The 26,698-nt window shown below is 32.8% G+C and overlaps 2 protein-coding genes across 16 annotated transcripts in view; one reads left to right on the top strand and one right to left on the bottom strand.

The window, feature by feature from the left end:
- Nucleotides 1–26,698, bottom strand: part of LOC122633024 (lachesin) — a 233,225-nt gene that overhangs the window by 100,167 nt on the left and 106,360 nt on the right. The gene's annotated exons all lie outside the window — the stretch shown is intronic.
- LOC122633029 overlaps nt 1–26,698 on the top strand; it is a 188,436-nt gene that overhangs the window by 128,846 nt on the left and 32,892 nt on the right. For 2 of the 7 annotated variants that reach the window (XR_006327993.1, XM_043820476.1), the window contains one exon: nt 15,736–16,206. The exons of 4 other annotated variants lie outside the window; for them this stretch is intronic. Coding sequence is in view for 1 of the 3 variants with exons in the window: in XM_043820476.1 (XP_043676411.1) it covers nt 15,736–15,763 (28 nt within the window). In the remaining 2 variants the exon portion in view is untranslated. Of the gene's footprint in view, nt 1–8,248; nt 8,654–15,735; nt 16,207–26,698 lie in introns of those variants that run through there. One more of the 7 variants, XR_006328008.1, reaches the window with a different exon arrangement.

Raw genomic sequence — 26,698 nt, 5'->3', positions numbered from 1 at the left:
GACTCTAAAAACTTTCCAATATTCTGCTGAACGCAAGTGCCCTCTACCGGACGTTCACTGAAAAGTATCGTCCACTTACCGGAAATGGCATTGGCGTTTGGTACCAAACGCATTAAAGTTACTAACGTGGTTTGCTCTGAAATTAATTGAAATTCGTTGGAAAGTATCGTTTTCTTTCTCTCTCTCTTTCTCTTTTTATCCTTTCTGATGACATAACTATGGGAAATCACTTCCGTTTTCTTGGATTCTTTTTTCTATCTCCCTCCTTCACACACACACTCTCTCTCTCTCTATATATATATATATATATCTCTCTCTCTCTTTTTTCTATTTCAAACGAATAGAACGAAATTAAAAACGTCCGTATACGATCTAGAGAAAATTGAGTGACAGCAACAAGTTGGTTCTAACTTGTCGAGTGACACAAGTCATGCGAGAACGTCGACTATGAAAGAACATTGTTGACCTACTTTCGAAGAAATTTGATTAAAACTTTCTTCTCGGATTCTCATACGTTGTCTCTAATTCTCTAGTGGGTGAAAAATATTAAAGAAATGGTGATGGTAAAGATGGACAGAGAAAGGAAGAGGAAAAGACAGAAGAAGAAGAAGAAGAAGAGGAAGAAGAAAAAGAAGAAAGAGAGAGAGAGAGAGAGAAAGAGAGAAAAAGAATATTATCATTCCTTTTATCTTTGTATCTTTGTCTCTCGTTTTGACGACACACTCGACAACGGTAGAGAAACTCACAGAAACAAAAGTTTTCGCGTCGTCTTAAATAATACACACATTACCCATCTTAGAGCAATTTACCGAGACTAGTTTCTCCTACTACTTCATCATCGAACTTTCAAATAACTACAGTTGGAACATCCTGTAGTTGATGTACTCCTTCTTCCAAAGGATTTTCGTCATTCTCGAGAATTCATGTACCATGGAGAGAAGCAGAAAGTTTTGACTATGTAAGTGTCAGATATGTTTTAATGAACTCCCATCCACGAATTAACCATGGATTCTATTGTCTTTTAGAAGAGTTCAACATTAGAAGCGATGGCTTATCAAACCAATGTATTATATTAAACGAACTGCTATTTCTATTTGGAAAAGTGAAATAGTTGATTCGTGGTTTACGATTGTCTTGCAAGATTGTTTATATTTTAATGCAACAAGTAGCAGAATTTAAAATTCATCGAGTAGATCGTTTTTTCAATCGTTAATGTGGAACATTTTTTGGAGAAATAAATAATTTTTATATCGTCCTTTTTCGATTTTTATTTTGCTATAATGAATGTTTCATTACATTTCGTATTTTTGGATCGTTTTATCGATGTTTACAGCTTCGAACAAATATCGAATATCTTTTTTTTTCTCTTTTTCTGCAATCTAAAAAATTGTCACAATTTTGATTTTATTCGATTTTTTTTATTGGACGTAACTACATGGAAATTGTTTATTTATATTTTGTACGTATATTTTCTATTGTAACAGGAGACATAGCATCAATTTTCAATAATTATAATGTATATACTTCAATAATATATTTATGTATATTTGTTTAATATATATTCTCGTCAATGTTTTCACGAGTTTGTTTTAAAATAAATTATGAATAAGAAATGACTATTTCTTATTACGAATTTCTCGTTTGTTATTTTGTATAATTATTAATAGAGAACTTTTGTAAGACATTTTGATTACTTTTGTTTCACTTTAATTCTGATCGAACCGAATGGAGGTAAATTTATTATCTCATAAAAAGAAGAAGGAAAAGAGGAGGAAAAAATGGAAATATTAAGAAACGAGAGAGAAACGATGGAAACGTTTTTTATTTCCCTTCCTTTTCTTTTTTTTCTTTTTTTTTTCACCAAATTATACAAATCCGTTCTAGAAATCTGTTCGATCTAACGAAAATAGAGAAGATAATTCTTATGTAAAGACGACCTAAACTTGTTCACTTAATTTTATATGAATAATCCAACGAAATCTTAGAATAATTTAATATTATAAAATTATTCTAATCGATTGGAATTAACTTAATCTAAAAAGAAGAAGAAAAAGAAGAAGAAGAAAGAAGAAAAAAAAAAAAGAAAAGAAAAGAAAAATAAAGAAAAATGAGAAAAAGTAGCAACTGGTATAATTATAATAATCGAATTTAATTACACCACTTCTTCTTATGTATAATATTCATTACCGATCAAATATAAATCTATTGCTACAAATGATATATCACATTTATATTAGTTTGATTTCGGTTCGAATTGTCAGGATTTTTTGTGTGAAACAAAAGAGAATTCTACGAGGGTCCTGCGAATTGACCGATGAGAAGACATTGAGAAGGGGTTGTGAGGGGTGGGAGGTAAAGAAAAAAAAGAAAAGATAATAGCGCGTAATAGGATATTTCAAGTAGCACAGGACGGTTTCTTTTATCGAGGTCGGCATTTAAATGCAAAGTATTATTCAAATAGAGCTACGCCGTTCGTTTCCAGCGGCGTTTCATGCTCCTTCTTTTCCATTTGTTCTCTCTTTCTCTCTCTCTCTCTTTTTCTCTTTCTCTCTCTTTTTCTCTCTTTCTCTCCTTCTTTCTCTTCTTTCTCCCGATGCCCATAGCGAAGCCACCCTTGGGACAAGAGGCTTCATTTCCTGATATTCAAATGCGTTCAAACATCATAGCCACCCTTCCGTAGTTCAAGGAGGTGCTATATATTGCACACTTTCTATGTGGATAAGCCGTCGCCATTGAGAGTTGCATCTCTCGATACCAGCACTCAGGTTTCACGTGAACTTTTCTTTCTCTCTTTATCTCTCTCTTTTTCTCTTTCTTTCTTTCTTTCTTTCTATCTTTCTTGTATCCGACCATTCGAAAAATTTCTAATCGGATGTATTTGTTGTGATATTCGAGGAAAGCTAATATTTTTCTTTCGTTTGAATACTCTTTCTTACACTGTTATCGCGGATATTAGTTGTTCCTTTTAGAAGTTAAAAATGGAAATATTAGGATATCTTTTAAAATTGCATAGAATAGGTATTCCTGAATGAAGAAGTTTTTATTAGAATTATTAAACAATTCAATTTCTATTTGTAATATTAAGGAGGTTATTAATCGAGTGCTTTTTTCTTTTTCTTTTTTATGTATTATAAGAAATGGATATACGTCTTGTAAATTGATCAATTTTGATAATATAAATAGGATGTATATATATATATATATATATATATATATGTATGTGAAATATATATATATATATATGTATATGAGATTATCGGATTTACTACAAGTGTCTACATTTGCTTTTCTATAATAATATTCGATGGAAATTATTTAGAATGACAATTTTGAAATACTTCTTTGATTAATTAAGATCCCTGAATTTGATCCCTTTTCTTTTCTATTTTGCTTTTTTTAAATAATTTATTTATCAATTTAAAATAAGACGTTCTATATTCCAACAAAATTCATACGTAAAGCTTTAAGAAACTTGACGGAGATTTGAAAGATTTATGAATGTATTTTTACTGTCGGATAAAAAATTCGAATCAAGTTTTATATATATATATGTATACATATATGTATGTGTATGTGTGTGTATAAACACACATATATATGGATACATACATATATATATATATATATATATATATATATATATATATATTATACATGAATCGTAAAGTTCGAGTAAAATACAAATACGATAGTTTGTAGGTCGAAATATTATCGGCATTTCCAAGTCAGATCTATATATTTCTCTTTTTGGGCCAAATGTCTACTTACTATCTTTCCTTTAAGAGAAGTAGAGACAGAGATGGAGATAGATAAAGAAAGAGAAAGAAAGAGAGAGAAAGAGTACGTGAATTAGAGATGATCCAAGACTGGGAAAACGCAATGTCGTCGTGCATGTCGTTGAAACGAGGAAAGAACGAAAAAGCGAAGGATCCTTCTCTCTTTCTAGATGGAACAAATAAGACGAGTCGTTGCTAAGACGATACAGGAGGAAGTCTCTCGTTTGAGAAAGAAAAAAGATAGATAGCGAGAAAGAGAGGGAGGAAGAGAGATACAGTGAAAGAGACTTCGCTATATCCAAAGATACTGCATCTTGGATGGTAAGAAAGTCGACAAATTCAAGGATCAAAGGGTCGGATGGTAAAATCGTCAAATTATTCATTACCGAACGTATTCGTTTATGTTTAAATAATAAAAGTCACTTTAATTTTTCCACTGGTGTGCTACTGCGACATTCCCGACGTTTTCTTTTTTCTGTTTTCTATTCCTTTTCCTTCTTCTTTTTCTTTTTTTTTTCTTTTTATTGATTTTCTTTCTTTCTTGCTCTTATTTATTATCGATCGACCAAAAGAAAAGACAAAACTTTTCGAGGTTTTTAGAAATCAGAAAAAAAAGAAGAAGAAGAGAAAGAAAAAAAGAAGAAGAAGATGGAGGAGGATTTACAATTGAAATGTGAAAATGAATGATTGTGCATTTGTACAGTAGTCGTCGTGAAGTCCATTCTTTTCGGCCGAACGTATGGAAAACAACATAAAGCCGGTCTGCACTCGAATATCAGCGAAAGAGTAGGTCAGCGGAAGGTTTTTAAGCCTGTGCACTACGTTATGATCTACTTTTCATACAAACGACGTTCTCGAACACTCAAGAGCAAGAGAACGCTGATGAAAAAAACCACCCCGCGTTACGGTGAAAAGTTCATGGAACGCAGAAAATATGCGGAGACTTTTCTCTCTTTTTCTCTTTTTCTCTTTTCTTCTTTTCCTCTCTTTCTCTTTCTCTTTCTTTTTCTATCTTTCCTTCTTATTCTGGTTGACCTTATTAGTCTTCTCGTTTTAACTTGGATATCATGAACGTTTCACAAGATCATCATTCTTTTTAACTTTTGCATTTTATTCGAAATTAACTGTTTACATTTCTTAATTTTTATATATCATTATGTATTTTTTATTTACTATAATCTCTCTCAATTCATTTATTATTGTTTTTATTTATTTAAGCCTGTGTAATAGTACGTAATTTTTATGTAAAATACTCGTTCATTTTTTATTTTCTTTCTTTCTTTTCCTCTCTCTCTCTCTTTCTCTCTCTCTCTTTTTGTATATTTTCGTCACGAAATTAATTTAGTTCATATACGAAAATAAACCTGTGCTAATCACAAATTGTCTGTGTGTGTGTATGCGTGTGTATAAGCAGTAATAATATTTATTCTTGATTTATTATCATACAATATTCTTTTTGACTTTGTTTAATATTCTATATAAATCATATATCTTATTTTATATTTTTACCGAAAAAATTAATTAATTTAGTTTTTTACATTATATAATGTTTATGGAGAAATAAAAAGTAAAGGAAATTGTATTAAATAGAGGTTAATTTAACGTAATCTAATCTTTTGTATCTCTCTCTCTCTCTCTTTCTGTTCAAATAGAAAGACAAAATACACATACGTTGTTTGAATAAGTGTATTAAACGCGATAATATTTAATGCTTCTCAAGAAAAAAGAAAAAAAGAAGAAGAAACTGAGAGATAAAGAAATATTAAAAAACAAGGTGTAAAATCGTTTTCAAGGCAAGACTAAACTTCACATTGTCGGACGTAATTAATAACTCTGAATATAAGCGAGCATTACTGGCGGACGTACGTACAATGGTAACACTTGCTATTCTCACGACGGAGAGTGAACTCGACGTAATGGAGGGTCCTCAGAAAACACGGATGGAGTGTCCTTCGCTTTCATACACGTGCATTTTCGTTTATAAATTATGGGACAACATTGAGGAGAAGAAGAAGCAGTTGGTAAAGTTGGATGACAAGAATGACGGTCATCATCTATTTAATTATTTAATCTTTTAATTCTTCTTATTTCTTTTTGACTGACAATTATGTACCATTATCCTTTTACCACTACTTTTCCTTCGTATCAAATGAAAGTAATGATAAAAGTTATTCTTACAACTAGAGAGATCAATGACCATCACTTTAATTATGTATATTTAATTTCTCAACTGGGGAAATATTTGATCGTTGAACGTGCGTAATATTAAATTTATTTTGATTAACATGTTAAACGAAATGAGGGCCACGCGTGACTGACATTTATCTCCGCAGATTTTATTTAAAATATTTATAAATACTCCTCTTATGGCATTCCATGTGAAGCGCGTGCACGTACGAATGCGAACAGTAAATAATAATATATTAATATAAGTATAATAATAAATTCAACGAAAGGTATCAGATAAACGTATCGATTTATATCAAATTATTTTTTCAGAGTTAAAGTGTTACGATGCAAATAAAGTGATACGAGTTAAAACAGGAAGCTTTTTAAATAAATAAATTAATTAATTGATCGATTAATGATAAAAAGAAAATATCGATGATTAATAAAATTAGAAACTTAAATGATCAACATTATAACATATTTCCTTCATGCAAAAAAAAAGAATGAACATTTTCGTGAACTCATCAGCCACTGTTAACATAGGGGTTAATCTTAACTTAATACAAGTATAAACGAAGGGGTCGTGGCGTCAAAAAGGCATGAAATTTTACGATCGAATTCGGCGACAATGGCGAAGGATTCGTGTCGAGGGTAGAAACACGACGACGCCTGGAATGATCTCGTCGGAGCTCGAACAAGATTTCTTGCGAACGAGATAACACAAGTAGAGTTAGAGGGGTAGCGAAGAGAAGGAAAGAGAAAGAAGGAGAAAGAGAGAAAGAGAAAGGAAGAGGAAGAGGAAGAGGAAGAGGAAGAGAAGAAGAGAGAAAGAGAGGGAGGAAGGGAGAGAGGGATAGGTTGGATAAGTCTGTTAGCGATGAAAATGGAAGATGGTTCGAGGAAAGTGGAAGCTATGGTGGAAATGTAGAGCCCTTCGAAAATGCTCGATAAAGGAGTGGAAAAATGAAAGAGAGAGAGAGAGAGAGAGGGAGAGGGAGGGAGAGGATAAGGGAATAAGGAGGTAAGGAGGAGCCTCGAGAAATAAGTTGGCTCGTGTTGAGGGAGAGCAGAGTAGGTGATAAATCGGTGCGTCTCGCGAAAAGCGAGGATCGCGCGTTTTCTACGTGCCCCGCGGAGATGTTTTCTCACTCTCTCTTTCTCTCATCTTTTTCATAAGAGAGGGAGAAAGAGAGAGACAGATAGAGAGAGAGAGAGAGAGAGAGAGAATAAGAGAAAGAGAGATAGATAGAAGGTGAGCTTGGAAGTATGGCCTTGTTTCTGGATTAAAAACGCTCTCGACCGGCGTAGCCTGTTTAAAAATGCAAATGAAAATAATTTATTCTACGAGAAATCCACCTCGTGAGACGGTTTACATCGTGGTTACGTACATCCTATGTATGCATGCATGTATGTATGTATGTATGTATGTATGTATGTATGTAGATAGGTAGGTAGGTATCTAGGTACCTCTACGTACTTGCTTAGCTAGCCCTATAGTACACGTGGTTCTCTTCTCGAGCTGTTTCATCCCTCGTTTCATCTTAGAAGTACTCTCTTTCTCTTATCTTTTTCTCTCTTTCTTTTTCTCATCGTGTGAACATATCGTATATTTCTGTTTATGCGTGTACGTATTTCTCTCATTACAAGAGAAAGAGAAAAAGAGAAAGAGAGAGAGAGAGAGAGAGAGGAAGAGAAAGAGAGTGAACGTAAAGGAGTCTTAAATTTTTGTTGTTGATTCGTAGAATGCTTTTCTCTTTCTTTTCTTTCGTTCCTTCTTTAATTTTTTTATTTTTTTATTTTTTTATTCTCTCCACTGAGTCATACAATCCATTCGTTAAAATGTAAAAAATATGTAGGTTCTTCGAGTCTCGATGGAATCACTTGGAATGAAAAGAAATGTCGAGATATTTGGATAGGGTAGAATTCTCTTAGGTTCTCTTTCTAAGAAGTTTTTAGTAAAAACGATACACCCTTGAAAAGTCTATTGGATTAATTAGCTTAATTAGCGTCTTTAGCTGGAACGCTATTCTCTTTTCTTAACGAAGCAAACCATGGTATCAAGCTGGTGTATATGTACATGTAACCGAAGATTATATCGTTGTGGGTTTTTATAACGTAACCAGGAAATATGAGAAATTTTTCTGCGAATATTTTTCATCCAGAGAAGTCTTCGTCTATTTTCTTTTCTTTTTCTTTTCTTTTCTCTCTCTCTCTCTCTCTCTCTCTCTCTCTCTCTCTCTCTTTTTTTTTTGATCAAGGATACACATGTCATTCATTTATGTAAGATAAATTATCTCAATTGAAGATGACTAATCGAAGATGACGTTTTTGTTGATTATATCATACGTTATAGACGTATGTATATGTAAATAAATTTGAATGGTTGTCCTTTACTGTTTACATAGTGTTAGGATATGTATAAAGTATTGTGGTTTTTATTTCCTTCTCTATCTGTTTGAATAACAGGATAAATACTTTATAATAGTGTAAACATTCTTAAACACAGCTTACGCGTCCTTCATTTCTACGCTGGCATTCGTACAGACAAGACGGTGATAATATCTACGCGTTAGATTATATAAACGTGTTTTAAAGATGAAAATTTATTCGTTAGCTTACATTATCAGAATTAATTCGACTTAATTATTTTTAGATTTATATTATTTAACACATACGTATACTATCAATCTGCGCGAGCAGAAACATTAGTAAGTATTTTTATATTTCGTTAAAATACATTCGATTGAAAAACTCTTGTCTCTGCGAAATTAATTCGTATTATTAGTAATTAAGAAAATTTTACAACGAACACGCTCGCATATACGCACATATGCATATACCATTTATATACATCATGCAGCGATATTAACAATAAGACAAACACATATTGTTAAAGGCGTACTTACATATATATCATACAAATAGGCATGATTATTATAATCTTGCTTTATAGGAACATATTTTGACATTAAATATCGTGTCTCGTGGGTAAATTTATCTTCTTTGTTAGTTAAAAACGAAGTTAAGAAAAATACAAAAATAGAAAAAGGAGATAAAGAATAAGAGTAAGAAAAAGAGAAAGAGAAATAGAGAATAAAGATATAAAATGGACGAAGTATAAAAAAGTTACGAGATTCAAATGTAGAATGGAAAGAAACAAGTTAGGGGAAAAGCGTACTCGAATTACCCGAGAATTCAAATGCAACGCCATCGTCGTGGCCAGCCATAACACATAGGAGGTGTTTCCCCGTTTGTTCGACTATGGCTAGACGAGACCACTTTTTTTCCTCGAACGAACGATCGACCACCGGACACGAACGTGATTTCTCACCCCCTTTTTTCCACGCCACGTTCTCGCAATGGTGGAAGAACGAATGAGCGAACGAACGAACGGACGAGTGTAATAAAGGGAGGAGATGCGACTGGACAAATTTGCGGACAACGACGACGACGACGACGACGACGACGACGACGACGATAGCGAGTAGGGTGCAATCGGACGATCAAATATAAATACGTCGTCGTTGCCGTAGAAATCTGTTGTAAAGTGTGTATGTCCTCGAGCGAATTCTATCATCCCTGAATGTTCGAAAAATATTTCTGATAGTTACGGATAAGATGTATGTACGTATGTATTTGTAAATGTAAGGTGTTTTTAAGTTCCTTTTTTTCTGTTTTATTTCTTTTTATTTCTTCTCCTTTCTTTGAAAGTAATATCGAAATTAATTCGTAAAAATTCTTACTTATTAACTAATATTATAGAAAATAGAACGATATCATTTTATACTTGACATAGTCTTATGGGATTCTTAGTTTTATAATGTACTTGGATATATTTTAATTTTATTTGCGATAAGTAAACTTACTTAAATGTAAGATTTATCGAATAACAATAATTAATCGTTAAGGTCGTATTAATAAACACGAAGTAATTTTATATACGCTAGTAAATAATATGTTCGATAAAAACGAAAACAAACAAGAGAAGAATAAAGAAAAAAAGGAACAAAAAGAAAAAGATAAGTTCTCAAGAACTTTATCATGTCTATGCATGTATTATACATTGTCGTGTGAGTCCATAATTCTCTTTCTCTCTCTCTCTCTCTCTTTCTCTCTTTCTCTCGCTCTCTATATCTCACTTTCTCTCACCTTTCGTCCCATCTTGGATTTCACGAAATTTATACGCAGCCAGAGTGGAAAACCGCTATCTTTTAATTTATGCGTCGGTTCGGGAATTTAATATTCTTGGAGCGTCTGGGACTCTCGTGGAATCACCGACACGAAAAGATTTCCTTGAGCTTGGTGGTAGAGTGAGAAAACCGCATAGGGACGCGAACAAGAAAGGGTGAGAGGTAAAAGGAGTGGATGGAAGATGACTCTCGAGGGGCCCTTTCCATAGGGCCTGCCCTTTGCATCCTAAGAAGGATTAACGACGCGGACGAGTAATTCGCGAATTAGGCATGCCAAAGCTTCAACTTCGTCCTCCTCTTTCCAACATTTCTCTCTCTTTCTCTCTTTCTTTTTATTTATCTCTTATATCATTACTGTTACTGGTCTTGCATAATTTCGTTGTACTTCAACTGCAGAACTTTTCGTTTTTATACAGTTCTTCTTTTTATTACGTTAAGTTGTATTACGAGTGCTTATCGAGTTTCTTAATTAGGAATTATTAATAATTAAATAAAATAGTTAGTTTTATTGATCAACGTAAAAGCATTTAATAATAATTTCTTTACTATTTCATTCTTTTGTCATTTCAGACTGTTATACTGTTAGTGTTTGTTTACGTGTTTTTATGTATTAATCGAACGATTAATAATTAGATAAAATATAATTAATTATCGATTTTCTGAGTGATGTGGAATCATTAATTTTTCTATTATTTTTATATATATATATATTTTATTTGTATATCATTTTCATTATATTAGATTATGTCTCCATCGTTTTAATCAGACGATCAATAATTAAATAAACTTTTAATATTCTAATTTATATTCGATTTTCTAAATCAAAGTTCTAAATTAATATGATAATTGAATAAAATCGTAATTTTCTATCTATTGTAGAATTATTAATTCTAAAAACACACACACACACACACATATATATATATATAAAATTAATTTCTATATTATTTTATTAATCTTTCAATGCGTTAAGCTTTTGACCATAAGTGTTTATTGTATATTTTTCTTCTCTCTCTTTCTTTTTTTTCTTTTTTAACACGAACGATAAATACTTAGATAAAATCGTAATTTTCAAGCAACAGTAAACGTACACTTTACGTTACGGAACGAAAGGGAGAACGGTTTTGCGAGAGAATTGAAAATTACAGGGTGAAATTAGATCGTGGAAATGGTGTCGACGTACAACATACGTACATATATATATATATGTACATAAATACGTACACAGCAGTACCATGAGGAGAATACAGAAGGATAATGCGAACCTTTTTGGATTTTTTTTTTTTTGTTCTAACGGCTATTAGCGGGGAAATCGTTGTAGAGGCTCGTTTAAACGGTCCATTAAAAAGCAATTGGGAGACATCTGACGTTGGATTTTCTCGTGGCATGGTTGTTCATCGAGAATAAGCAAATCCATATATATAAGTATGTATATATAAATATATATAAACATATGAATGAGTATGAGCTTATTTAACAAACGATATTAAAATCAGATCGACCTGTTTTTATTTCGTTCTAATCTTTTTTAATTTTTGGGTCTTTTTTATTTTATTTCTATTGAGAATAAAATAAGGATTCACTCGACGAACGTTTCGTTAAACGAATGAGTGAATTATATGACCAGTTGTCTTGTTTTTTCTTTATTTTTTTCACAAAATTTTTTTCAAATTTTTTTCTTTACTTTTATAGAGAAGAAATGACAAAGAGTAAGAAGAAGAAGAAAAAGAAGAAAAAGAAGAAAAGTGGTCTTTGCGCGAAGAATAATTTCGAAGTTTTCTTACGGTCACTGTATATAAGTATATATACATACATACTCACACCATACATATACATACACATACATACACACTCATATATATATATGTTAATTACGTGTAATTGGTCATTTAACGAGAGCCAGTTACGAGGAAAGGCTTTTACGACGGAAACTTTCTTCTTCAAGGCACTTTATGGGCCAAGTTTCGACCGACTTGGAGACGAGCCGTTCAAAAAAAAAAAAAGGAAAAAGATGAAAGAAAAAGATCAAGATTGTCCTTCTCTTCTTCGCAAACTAATAAGCTAATTATTCTCTTACCACAGGCAACGGGATTTCTTGGAAAATTAATGAAAAATTGTTAAAATCAACGAATCTGTGGTCGTTCTCAAATCTTTTCTTATTTTAATTCAAGAATATTCTGTCATTTTTTTTTTTTGTAATAAAATAATTAGAAAATCTACAATGATTCATAATATGGATATTAGAAATAAAACTTGGCGAAAACTTATCAAACATTCACGATATACATAATATACGTACAATATTTAGACAAATGAATGTAATTATTACGAAAATCATTTTCGATTTCGTGATCGTTAACTAACTGGAGCGAGGAGTTCAGAAGAATAAAAAAAAAGAGAAAAAGAAAAGAAAGAGTGAGAGAAAGAAAGAAAGAAAAAAATCACTTTCTGAGAAGCACTGTGTTATAGATGAAGAGAGGATCAAGGATAGAGTTATCTCAAGGGATATCGATCACTAGGAAGCATAATAACAATAAACGTTTCCTCTTTTCTCTTGGAGAGTTAGTCTGAGAGAAAGATGGAGTCTTGTCTAACGCGAGAAAGAAGCTGAGAGAGAGAGAGAGAGAGAGAGAGAGAGAGAGAGAGAGAGAGAGAGAGAGATTATAGAGCGTCTGAGTTGCTCGTCTGGTGTCCTATAGACAAGAAAGAGAGAGAGAGAGAGAGAGAGATAGATAGATAGATAGATAGAAAGAAGAAAGAAAGAGAGAGAGAGAGAGAGAGAGAGAGAGAGAGAGACGACTTGCCTCTTGCAGGTATCTCGCTAAAAATATTTCCACTTACCGCGAAAGCCTCCGTGTTCGGAATACTCTTGAAGCTTCCAGAAAAGACATATAGCTCGCTCAGTGAAAATATATCGTCGTATGTGTAGGTATGTACGAAAGAAAATATGTGTGTATATGTATGTGTGCGCGAAAAAGACAGAGAGAGAGAGAGAGAGAGAGAGAGAGAATAAGAAAACCCAGAAAAGATTTTTCTGAATATTTTTCCAACAGGGAAAAGAAAAGTTATAGACGTTTCTTTCTTTCTTTTTTTTTTGTTTCTTTCTTATTATTTTTTCCTTCTTTTTTTTTCTTCTTCTCTTTTTGGAATTTCATGTTTTCAGGGTAGACACGTTGGCTAGGAAGCAAACTATCTTTGCACCACTCAGGGATATAAGCCTCGTGTCCAGAATAAAGCGTAAATATATAGAGACATATGTATACCACGGGATGTAGGTACAAGGGTGTAAGGGATAGGGTCTGGGTTTAGTGGAAGGTCGTTTCTTACAAGGGGTAAAAAGAAAAATCTACGAATCTAGCAGGGTCAAATCCGAAGGATACTGATCGGTAGGATCGTCACGCTTCTGACATAACCGGTTGGCTTCTTCTTCTTCGTCTTCTTCTTCTTCTTCTTCTTCTTCTTCTTTAGCTTCGGCTTTGCCTGATTCCTTGAGAGAGCATCATACTTCGCTCAAGGGTTTTCTCCCTTATTCGTAATTTATACTTTCAATTTACTTCGGTAGGAAGGAGATGAGAATCGTTCGTCGTTCGAGTCGAAAGTTATTGCTTTCGAGATTTTACGAAACATGCATGAGATATAAAGTCTTCTGAGGTTTCTCTTTCTCTTTCTTTCTCTCTCTTTCTATGTTTATATACATGTATAGGCATATATAGGCATATATAGCATATATAGTATATAATACATAAAAAAAAAAACAGAAAAAAAATACATAGCACATAAGAAAGATGTACTTTGTATACTATATACATGTATGTTCGAAGGTAAGGAAACATTCCGACTGATCAAATATTCAGAGCATACCATTCGACTTCGAATTAGATTCTCTCTCTCTCTCTCTATCTCTCTGTCTCCTTCTTTTCCTTTCTTTCTCTCTCTTCCTCTCTCCTTTCCTTTCTCTTTCGAGTTGGATAAGATCCATTACTATCAAAAAGTAAAGCGATTCGACGAAGAGAAACGTCTTTTCTAAGTTGAAACTGGCTCGTGACTTTAGCTCCGAAAGTTAATAAAATCGTCGATCGAAAGTAAAGAAAGAAAGGTAGGAAGAAAAGAAGAAAGACAGAAAGAAAGAAAGAAAGAAAGAAAAAAGAAAAGAAAAATGAGCAAAGAAAAGGAAAAAAGAAAGAAGAAAAGAAAAGCATACTTGGTCTCTTCTTCATCCATGTTAGTTAATCGATCGTCATCGAGGATAGTTTCGAGAGAAGTAAAAAGAAAAAAGAAAAGAAATGATGAAAAAAGTGAAATAGAGAAATGAAGAAAAAGAGAAAGAGAGCAAGAGAGAAAACGAAAGGACAAGGCACGTTCAAGAAAAAAGGAGAGGGAAGGGGATAGGGGACGAGCAAACGTATAGCGAAGGGCGAGAGAAAATATTGGTCGAGTTTACGGTGCTCGGGTATAAGGGTGCATGAATTTATGGCACGATGGTGCCGGCAGTCTTTGAGAACCTCCGTGAAACGCGAGAAGAGTACCTACGCCATTCCCGAAGGTAGAAGTTCGTAGCTAAGGGTAAAGCTGCTTCTTCGGAGGCTGATACTGGAAGAGCTTCTACGTATAAACAAGCCATAGTTCGATCTACGATACTCGATACACTTCGACTCCATCGGTTAATCTTTTAGTAACGTTATTTCGAAGTAGCCTCGTTTCACTTCTTTCGACCCTACTACGATAAATAACTGCCTTCCTTCTTTTTCTTCTTTCTTTCTTTTTCTTTTACTTCTTCTTCTTCTTCTTCTTCTTTTTCTTTCTCACCTTCATCTTTATCCTTGTCTTCTTTCTCTATTTCTTTTTCTTTATAATTTCATCCTTTAGTTTTTTCCTCGTTGATAAATAAATACTTCGATCTTCCTTTTACACTTCTTTTTCTTCTCTTTTTATTTTATAGAGAAAGAAAAACGAATGAAAAAAAGAAAAGAAAGATTCGATCGAGTCTATCGAGTTATATGACAAATTAAATTGCTATGTTTTTATAAGTTTATCGCGATATAAAAAAGATTAATTGTTATGCGAAAGGAAAAAAAATTAAAAGAAAAAAGAAAAAAAAAAAGAGAAAAGAAGATATTAAAAAATATTGTGAAATATTAATATTTACGTTCGTATAATTGACATATTTCTATGCACTGTTTATCAATCTTTTTCAGATAAGTAATAATACGTCAATTGTTCGACGAAATTGCTCTACGATTAATACGTTCCAATGGTATTCCTGGTTCATTCCCGTCCCGTTATGTCGGAACATAATTGATTCTCTCCCTTTCTCCTCCATCCACCCAGCATGTTCTATTCATCACTTCGATCTATCTTGTTCTAATTACTTTGGTGTATTCTTCATCGGTGAAAATTCGACGACCAATCTCTCTTGTTTAAACAAATGGAAAGCATTTCTTCGATGAGATAACTCCATTCTTTCTCTCTCTCTCTCTCTCTCTCTCTCTCTCTCTCTCTCTCTCTTTCTATCTTTCTTTTTTATATACTATACTATCATATATACATATACTATCTATATACTATCGGCTCTCTTTCACTCTATTAATTTCTTGTTACAGCACCATTTATTCAACGACGGACATATAAGCCAGACACAAACTATAGATCAATGTTACCATCGAGACGTCGTCTTAAGACGACGGAGCAGTTTTAGGGTAACTCTAAACTATGCTGAAATTCTCCGACATATTTTCCGTAATTCATCGGCGATAATTTATGAGCGAACGCTTGGCATCGCAAAAGGATCATGAAATTCGCCTTCACACTTACCTTCTTCCTCATCCTTTCCTCTACGTCTTTCGGGACTTTGTACCTACGTCGAGAACTACCCTTCCCACACCCTTTTCTCTTCTCACCCCTTAACCATCCCCCTTTATCACGACCCAAGACTCTGCCTTGCTAAGGTCGACCGGCTACGAGACTAATGTTTCCTTATAATAAACGTTATGGAAAGCCCTTCGAAAGGCGCGTGACTATGATTAAATTACCCTTATCGAACATAATAAAAAGTTATGCCTTGCGACTGCTGATATCGGATAACGGAGCTTTCATTTCCTTCATCTAAGTTTTGTTGCCAATATATATATATATATATATATATATATATCGATTCGTGATCACGTTAGAAATGCTGCTTATTTTCTTAATTGTTTTGTTATATATAATATGTGTGCATGGTAGATACTTGCATAATATTGAATGAAAGAAAACGATAGAATTATTTTGTAAAATCTGATTATGTATAATGTCCATAATCATGTTTATAAATTATCTTTAAATATAATATGTATATATATATATATATATATATATTTATATTTATATATTATTTCGTATAAGAAAGAGAAAGAGATAAAGAGAGAATTACCTCGTACATTCTATTTATAATGTCCAATTATTATTTTATAAATTATTTTTAAATTTAATATATATGATATCGGATAAAGAGAGAGAGATAGAATTATTTCGTAAATTCTATAGAATGATTACTTATAATGTCCAATAAATGAGTACAAAAATTGAATAATATTTGAAGTAATTGTGCTAATATTATTCATTAGAGTGTGAACGAGTACGAATGAGAGAGAAAGAGAGAGAGAGAGAGAGAGAGAGAGAGAGAGAGAGAGAGAGAGAGAGAGAGAGAGGGAGGGAGGGAGAGGGAGGGAGGGAGAGGGAGGGAGAGAGAAAGAGAGAAAAAGAGAGAGAAAGAAAGAGAGAGAGAGAGAGAGAGAGAGAGGCAAAAATATTTTGAAGAGGAACGAATCATTCAACAGCAACAGCAATAGCAGTAGTAGTAGCAGTAGCAGGAACAATTCCAGAGGGCATAAACGAATCGAATAAGTTTGAAGATCTATTAAACTTGAAATTTGATTTTCTCGTTTCTCTTCATCGATTACTCATCACTCTTAACTACGAATGATAAGTGAATTGGAGAAGTTTGACTTTCTACGTTCGAAATAGTCCTTGTACAGAGAAAAGACGTATGGAAAATTACTTCAATGATATAAATCCTACTTGAGAGAAAAGTATTTTGGAAATTCGTACTTCTAATTAACGTATTTATTAATTATGCGGACAGTTACTCGAGAACTTGTCAATTAAAATTTAACGCAATTAGTAATGCTTGTTAATATCTTCAATTTGATATGATATTATTCTCGAAAATAGGTTTTGTAAATCTTAGTCTCTTTCCACCTTTCACCTCCCTTTTCACCAATCGATGATGTCAAATTTGATAAATATTTAATAGAGATATCCATCAAACTACGATATTCATACTTTATTGGTTCACGAAAAGAAATTTTGTTTTATATGATTTCAGATCTGATGTAAGTAAATGACATTTTCACGTATCAAAAGAGTTCTTTTTTTATAAGTTCTTATTTGTCTCATCAAAATCTTTCGATAAACAGATTTCTTTCGTCTGATTGCAACATCCTGGAATATCGCACAGTGTTCCGATGCAAAAAATCATAACTTTGTAATCGCACCAAATTTTTTTGTTTATTTTATTTTATTTTATTTTATTTTTTTTTCTAATAAATTAAATAAGACTTCACAATTAATAAAGTGCCACGTAGTTTGCTATACTTCGGAAAAAAATAATTATATTTACTTTGTCATATTAAAAAAAAAGAGAAGAAACAGAGAAAGAAAGGAAAATTAGGCAAATAAATTTTGTCATTAATAAAAGATTGAATGTAATGAACAAAAGAATCATATCCTTTTTGTAATAGTCACTTTGATGTTTACGTATGAAAAAAATGTTCTGTATAAAAGAGTTAAGAAAATTTTTTTATTATTCTATTAATCTTATTATTTTTGATTCTATATTGATTCTATCAATCATTTTAAAAGTTATTTACTACAGTATTAAAGTCAACTTTCCCAAAAGCTTTAATTTTATCAATCAATTGATATATTCGATAAAAGTTATAGGTAATATCAGAAACTATACTTAGTTATTAATATTTCACGATCTTAGATTTTTTCGATCGTAAAGTTGAAATGTTTGATTTTTGTCAATTTAGAGAAACACTGTCGAATCGTTTGAATCTATTTTACGAGTTAGGGGAGACTTCTTTTATATTCTTCTCTTTCTTTTTTACTTCATCTAATATCATCGCTTTCATTACTCTCAATTTAATTTCACGATCGGATTTATCTAAGCTTCATTTTAATTTTCCTTCGATGGATCGAACTTCCCACGTGAAATGTTATTTTTTTCATTACTATTAATATTTTTCATGTGTTTACACGAAAGAATAACCAGTTCCTTCTCTTCTTTTCCTCTTTCTTTCTATTTTTATATCTTTTCTTTCTTAAATTTTATTTTCAATTTTCTCCACGATTTCGAGAAAAAGATCGAGAAAATGAAAAAAAAAGATTATGTAGGAGGATTCTACTAACGAGATATTCTTTCTTTCTCGAGATATTTCCTGCTTGTTTGGCCGAAAGATTCGTTCTAACGATTATCAGAATCGTTGTGAGAAAGCGAGAAACGAATTGTTCCGATAGGTGAGGATAAAAAAAAAGAAGAAGAAAAAAGAAAAGGAAAAGAAAGAAAAAAGGAAAAGGGATCGCAAATGGTACATATAGGGATGCTGTAGTTGGTGAGAAGGCGGAGAAAAAGACAGGTTGAAAAGGTTTGCTATAAAACCGGATATGGCGACAATGACGATGACGATCAGGATGATGATTGCAAACGATCGTCAGGTGATATCGCGATAACAAAGGCAAAACCAGCCTGAGGCATTTCGATCCTTTCTACCCGATCTCTTTATACCCTTACAACCCTTTTCTCGTGCCAACTCAACGGGGCGTTTGTCGCGTGGAAAAAAAAGGAATCGAGTTTCAGGAAACGTTTTTCGGTTGCTGCAGTCTCGTTTCTTCCGCCTTGCACATCCTCAAAATAGCCTGTAATCGTTTCTCTCTCTCTCTCTCTCTCTCTCTCTCTCTCTCCCTTTCTTTTTTTAGTTTTCTATTTTTTTTTTTTTTAATTATGTTACCTTGTTTCATATTCGTCTTTCGTATTATATATTAATTAACACATTTTTATTTTCTATTAACAATTGGCGATAATAATTTCTTTTGTCGATAAGAATGATTCGAAATTTTTTTAACCATTTGTTTCTTCACATTTTCAATTCCAATTTAGCCTGTAATCATGTTTTTATCTCTCTCTCTCTCTTTTTTTTTTTTTAACTATGCTGCCTCGTTTTATACTCGTCTTTCGTATTATATATTAATTTACAAATTTGAAGTTTCTGCTAATGTGACATTAAGTATAATTAATAAAACAAATTGGTAGAGAAGGAATTTTGAAAATTTCTAGATAGATTACCTAGATAAATATATGTATGAGATATAAATACGAGAAAAGAATTAAATCAGCATTAATCGAGAAGAAACATGAAAAAAAAGAAAGAAAAAGTAATTAAAAAGTAATTCGGTAAAGTATTAACAAAATTTATGAAATATTTTATAATCCGTACGAACTTGAGACGAATTTGAAAGAATATTGTTCGTAAAAGAGAAAAAAAGAGTAAAAAAGGTAAGTTCCACGAGTAAACAAAGAGAAAGGGAGAAAGAGAGTAAGAGAGAAGGGTAGAGAGAAAGAGAGAGAATATAGTAGTCATGGATATAAAAGTTGAGGACCAGTCTTTGTCCTTTGAGAAGTCGGGACGATATTTCCGAGTTCTCCTGTCGTTCGTAATATCGCACGAGGTGAATGAAGGCGAACGGGAGGAGCTTATCCTTTCAAGCGGGTCTGATTTAAAGGACTCGTCTGGTATGGAGTCACGTAGAAGAAGAGGCAAAGAATAAGAAGAAGAAAGAGAAGGGAAATAGAAGTGGAAGAAAGAGAAGAAGTCATCGTTTTCTTCGTCGTTTTGTCGGTGACTGTAAACCGACCGCACTGCAGGACGTTTCTGGTTCGTCGGTGTGTTAAACTCTGCTATGGTTGCTATGGCTGCTATTGCTGTTGCTGGTACTGGTGCTGCTACTGGTGCTGATGCTGCTGCTACTACTGTTGCTGTTGTTGCTGGTGGTACTGCTACTGCCCGTTGTGTGCCGTAAATCCACGATGCAGGATTTTCCTTCCTGTCGTAGAGCAAAGCCGTGCGAACGAGGAAAACGAGCGCGTACGTGGTATACTTATCTCGGTTTGGAAACGAATTTACGCGAGTGAAACTTATCTTTCGATTCGCGGCTTTTGCGATATAACGAGATTTTCTCTTTCTCTTTTCTCTTTGTTCGAACCGAATCTTGATATCCGAACGGATATGGAATATATGTTGTATTGTTTATACTTGAAGGATCAACATTTATTAAATCTTATTTTTTATTTATTTTCGTTTAGTTATTTTCGTTTGAGTAAACGTAAATAAAAGAAACTTTTATATCGTTTTTTTTTTATAGACAATTTATTTGATTAATACTTTATGATTTTCTTATAAGACGATTGGTCTTTGATTTGTTCCTTTTTTCATTTTATGTATGTATATATTTAAGAAAAAATATACAACTTATTTGTTTTTTTGTTTAATTTATTATATAATATAATCTCCGTTGGTAGTAAAAGAAAATTTTTTGAAAGAATATCTTTCTCGAGATATTTTAATAAAAACTGATATGAAAAAATTGATATGCCATTTAATTATCGAAACAATATCATTTTCATTAATATCAACGACTTTCGTGACTTTATAAATGATTCGTTCTTGTATAAATAATTAATGTATATAATCAAGCACGATGAACTTTATGACAGATATCTAATATCTTTCTTTTTTTCAAAATCTTCGATCTTTCTTCTCCTTTTTCTTTTTTTCAATATAATTTCATAAAATGAATAAAGAATAATGCCTAGATACATAAGAAAATCGATCGTTCCGATTATTTTAAATGTCAGACATCCTTCAAATCTATTCTCGACAATTAACAAGTGTCTTCGTTTATTGTTATCTGACCTGAATATGTCAATCGAGAAGAAAAAGAAGAAAAAAAATAGAAAAGAACGTTGGTAGTTTTACAACGAATTTTCACCTTAATGATTTGTGTTAATCGTCAAGCTGGATAACGTAAAGAAAGAAAAAAAAAGAAGAAAAAAGAAAGAGAGATAAAAAAAAGAAAAAAGATAGTTCTGGTTGTCGCTATAAACGGTTACGTTTCAGAACATTTCGATCTCATTTCGAAAAGGTGCAAACGGGTTTCTCGAAAGATTATACCAAATGCCGTCGTAGTCGTCGACGTAATAGCGTTGCGTCGTTTCCGACGAGAACGAAGCTTTGTTCGACGTTGCGGAAGCGGATACCGCTCATCAGGAGCTCAACGTCGTCGTCGGCATCGTCGTCGACGTCGTCGACGTCGTCATCGTCGTCCATGTCGTTCCCTTGTATTCCTATATAGTATCGAGCCCACAATGCTCGTTTTTCGTCGCATCAGAGATATCAGAGACTTTTCTTTCTCCCTTCTATGTTACCTAGAATACTTGATCGGCAACGATTCTGGGATCAACGATGCGATTAATGACAATGGATCGTTCACCGTCTCTCCGTCTGTTCTTTTTTTTGTTGTCTCTTTTTTTTTCTTTTTTCTTTTTTCTCTTTTATCTTTTTATCTCTTTTATCTCTCCTGGAGATAGAGATTCTCTCTTCCTCTTTTTCTCTCTCACTCTCTCTCTCTCTCTCTCTCTCTCTCTCTCTCTCTCTCTCTCTCTCTCCGTCTCTCTGTCTGTCTTTCTCTCTTCTACGATTCTGACTATTTTTACTTGTCTTTTCTTTTTCTTCTTTTCTCCTCTTTTCTTTTTCCCTCGCAGAAAAGTATTATCCACATAGGTAGGTATTTCTGAGATAGACGTTATGAAACATGAAAATTTTGATAAATTCTTCTTTCTCTCTATTCTTTTCTCTTTTCTCATCTTCTTCTTTTTCTTTTCTTTTCATTCTTTTTCTTTCTCTTTCTCTCTCTTTTTGTGTTTGTTATTGAGAAAAAGTGTGAGATCATTCACAAGAAATTTTCTATTTAAGAGCCTTGGAAAACGATACGATCCTTCTTCGAACTACTCGCAAATTCTACGAGAAGGTTGCGACGGGGCTAATAGAAAGCCATAATTCTTCATAGCAGTGTGTGAGAGAGAAAGAGAGAGAAACATAGAGAGAGAGAGAGAGAGAGAGAGAGAGAGAGAGAGAGAGAGAATGTGCCTCCTTGAATTTTCCTCCAGGCTGGTGGATATTTCAGATAACGTGCCGCTCGACATTTAAATTTCAATGATAGAGAGGGAAACTTTCGACTTGGTTCGTTGTTATTTGGACGAGGTAAGATTGGTGGGAAGAGGTAAGTAAGAAAAGAGGAAGGAGAAGGAAAAGTAAGAAGAAATGTAAATCTGATTTCGAAGCATTACTTTTCTTTTTCTATTCTGCAGAGAAGTGATTTGAAGAGTTTCGATAAATTATCGATCAGCACATGTGATTAAAAGTTGAAATGAATTTTTAAATAATGAAATACATTTTGAACAATAATTTTTTATTTTTCCCAATAAAAGAATCGATAAAACTTATTCGAGATAGTCGGAGAATGAATGGATTACTTTATTGTCGATTTTGTTTCATTCAAACGTAATTTATTTGTTTCTTTTTTAATTATAAATATTTTCTAATAGATATCTTTAATCATTTTTAATTTTCAAATATAAAAATCTTGTATTGTTTGTTATATTACATGTATATATTTAACATACGTATTTTCAAAATTTACAATGTGTTACTTTTCTTAGAATTCATTATGTAAATATAGGCAGCAATACACGTCTAGTATTATGTATACTCGAGTATAAACTACAGTCTAAAGGTCATGTTGTTTGTATAAAGGATCATAAGAATTAGTAAACATTCGTTTATGTTTATAACAGAGACGAAGGTCTAAGCTGTAGTTCAGTTTAGTTCAGTAAGATACTACGTCTTGTTAACATCTACGTATATAATTTACTGCCTTTAAATACGAACCTATAAAATAAGTATTTTATAAATTACACCAACGTTAACGACTTTAATCGGATATAATATCGTCGACAAAATATTTTTCTTCAAGAGATCATAAAGATATCGAAATAATTTATTTTATATTTGATATATAATCGAAGATTCATTGTGATGATAATTAGTCAATAAAAATCAACAGTCATCCAAGATCAAATTTATAATACCTACTTCTAATAACTTTTAAAGTACATATTACATATACATATATTCATATTTATTACAAATATAAATGCTTCTAATGATTAATAACTTGTAATAATTATTTTTCACACTTTTTCGTAATAATTCTATTCCTAATTATAAATGTGAGACATAAAGATAAGAGAAAGGAAGGAACAATACTAATGAAAGATTAAAAAAAGAGAGAAGCAATAAAAGACATGAGATCAATAACAAAAGTTAATAAAATATTAAAGCAGAGAAAAAATAGTACGAACTCCATTGTGACGTTGACTGGCTATGGCAAGAGAAGACAGACATTTACTTACAATTTCTTTCATACAATCGTATCATTATTCATAATTATAAATGCATGAAGATTAAAAAAGGATAAAAAAAGAAGAAAGAAAAAAGAAAAAAAGAAGACATAAAGAACGAGTAAAAAAAAAAGAAACGATAAAACGAAAGAACAAAAGGAGATAAAGCTAAACGACAAGGGTCAATAAAACGTGAAAGGAAGGGTAGAGAAAGAAAGAAAAAAAATAAAATAAAACAAAATAAAATAAAATAAAACAAAGGAAAAGAAAACAAAATAAAATATAAAAGTGACAACTCTAAATCCGGTGGTGTTGGCGAGAAAAAGTGGAATGGGGTTATAAGGGAGTGTCGCGATGGGTCCATTAAAAGGGTGGGATGTTCATCGAGCCTCGTCTTAAGAACGCTCGAGTACTGTGCGCTTCGTCCGTTGAAACGATCGTGGCTAAGCCACGAGGAAGCTCTCCCCTGGCGCTCAGGGTAGATTTAATTAAAATTTAATTCGAGGGTTTTGCTAATCCCGCAAGTTCCAGAACAGAGTGAGAGAGAGAGAGAGAGAGAGTGAGTGATATATATATATTATATATATATATATATATATATATATATAAAGGTAGATAGATAGATGTAGCTCTCACTCGCGCGTGTCTTTCGCGCTCGCGCCAAGCTCGAACAACGATTCTGTTAGAGTGAGTTGCGAGAGGGTTGGAAGAGGGGTTGGTTGCGAGAACGGAAGGTGGGGATTACCGCTAAAAGCGTACAAATCCTTCCCTTTCCCAGAGCCATAGTTTGTGAGAACGCGAGCTTCTGCACGCCCTACGAAAAGGGATGAAGAGTGCTGATGGTCGTGGTTGAATTGCTGATAGTTGTGCTTGTAGAAGTAAAGAGGTCGGTATGGGGAATAGGTGGGGTAAAGATGTGGATGGAGGGAGAAGGAAAGGGATACTTAAAACGAAATATCTTTCATGTTGCGAGTTTTATTTTATTTGCTAATTGTTATAATAATAATGTATCTATTTTATCTTTCATAATACCATGCAATTTACAAGTTTAGAAGTTGAACTCTATTATTGGGTTCTATTTTCTTTTTCTCTTTTCTTTTTATCGCTCGTAAAATATTAATCGTTAATCTTTTTTTTGAATATCTTTTGATATTCTCTTTTTGCTTTTTCCTTTTTTTTTTTTTTAAGTACAATTTATACTTAGTAGAGTATAATTATATTTAAGTGACACAGTATTGTATAGTGTGGTTATATTAGACATCATTTGCAGTTATATATAAATATTTTTTTGTTATAATTGCCACGTATGAATTTTTTCCTCGACAAGATAAAATATAGTTTTCTAAAAAATTTACCCTGTAAAAGTCGAAGTTATTTTATTTCTTTCAAGTTATAAATTGTCTAATAACATATTGTTGATAAAAGGAAACGCGCGTGTTTTAAAGATCATCAAGAAAAACAAAAAAAGAAAATAAATTAAAAAACTATATAGTTCCTATCGTTGTTCTACAATTTTCGTCCATAGTACAAAAAAAGAAAAAAAAGAAGGAATTCGTGACTAGAGAATAGAGAAAAAAATGAAGATGGAGAAAGAATAATATCGTCCAATCGTGATATTTTTTTTCCCCACATTTTTTTATTTTATTTATTTTTTTTTCTCTTGTGCGTGGGTGTGCGTGCGAAAATATAGAGTTTAACATGCTGGCAAGTAAAGCTTGAAAGCCAAATTCTCGTATGGTGGCCTCCAATAGGTGATAAAGATAGAAAACGAGAGATAGATAGATAGCTAGATAGATGGATAGATAGATAGATATATAGAGTCGGTGGCAAGTGAAAAGAGAAGATAAAACGAATGTGGAAACTGTGAGAGCTTTTAAATGTAAAGCAGATCGACGGACAGCAACACCGTAACCTTCCTGCATGGTCGGTGCAACCTCCCTTTCGGCAAGTGGAATGCGTGAAAATAGAGATGGACTAAGAGACAGAGAGAAAAAGAAAGAGAAAGAGAGAGAGAGAGAGAGAGAGAGAGAGAGAGAAAGAGAGTGAGAAAGATGAAGAAAGTTGCTGGAAACTCGATCTATATATCTCATCTTGCCAACGCTTTCTCCATTTCCCACGACACTCAAGCAACATCGCTTGCATCGGTCGACGGTTCCTCTGAGACGGGAAAACGGAAAATGCAGCCGTTGTCTGCGGAAGATGCTTTATGAAATTTAATAAATACGAAATGAATCTGCACGCCGTCAACAAGAACCACCACTGTGCATGCACGAACGCATCCGCGGAAAAGAGACAGATGGAGAACATAGTTTACTTCGCATGAACGGACGTTTGATAAATACATATTTATATGAAAGATGGAAAAAGGGAAAGAAGAAAGTTTAAGTAAAAAAAGAAAGATAAATAGAGAAAATTGAGCGAAAACAGAATATTTCGAATAAATCAAAAATCATGAATAATCCGAATGAAGACGAGTTTTATTTATAATCAAGATGACATATAAGTGTAACAATGAAATGAACAAAGAACCGAGATAGGTATAAAAAATGAGAGAGAGAAAGAGAGAGGGAGAGAGAGAGAGAGAGAGAGAGAGAGAGAGAGAGAGAGAAACAGAGACAGACAGAAAGAGAAATAGAGAGAAAGAGAAAGAGAAAGAAAAATGTTTTCTCGCTTCGTCTCTATAATCTTTTTCTTCATCTGACAATCTCTCTCTTTCTCTTTTTGTTATATTATTTATTATCATCATGATTATCGATCTATCACAGTATGACATGGGTGAAAGTAAAATGATTGTTATATGTCCCTCCCTCTCCCTAGGAAGTATGTTTCTCTCTACTGTCGAAATTCAAGGTTAAGCAAAGCTGAGATACACCCTTGCCTGTTGGCTGACAGTTCAAAAGGGAAGCTCTATCTGTTCGAACGTATTTCATACGTCAAGCGTCTTGGAATATTTCTTGGGAGAGAAACGTCTTAGAGAGATGGATAGATACATGAAGACAGAGAAA

This window comes from Vespula pensylvanica, chromosome 11, assembly GCF_014466175.1.
Source record: "Vespula pensylvanica isolate Volc-1 chromosome 11, ASM1446617v1, whole genome shotgun sequence".
Lineage (NCBI taxonomy): Eukaryota > Metazoa > Arthropoda > Insecta > Hymenoptera > Vespidae > Vespula > Vespula pensylvanica.
Note: the sequence above shows the minus strand (reverse complement) of the source record. Positions and strands in the feature narration are given on the sequence as shown.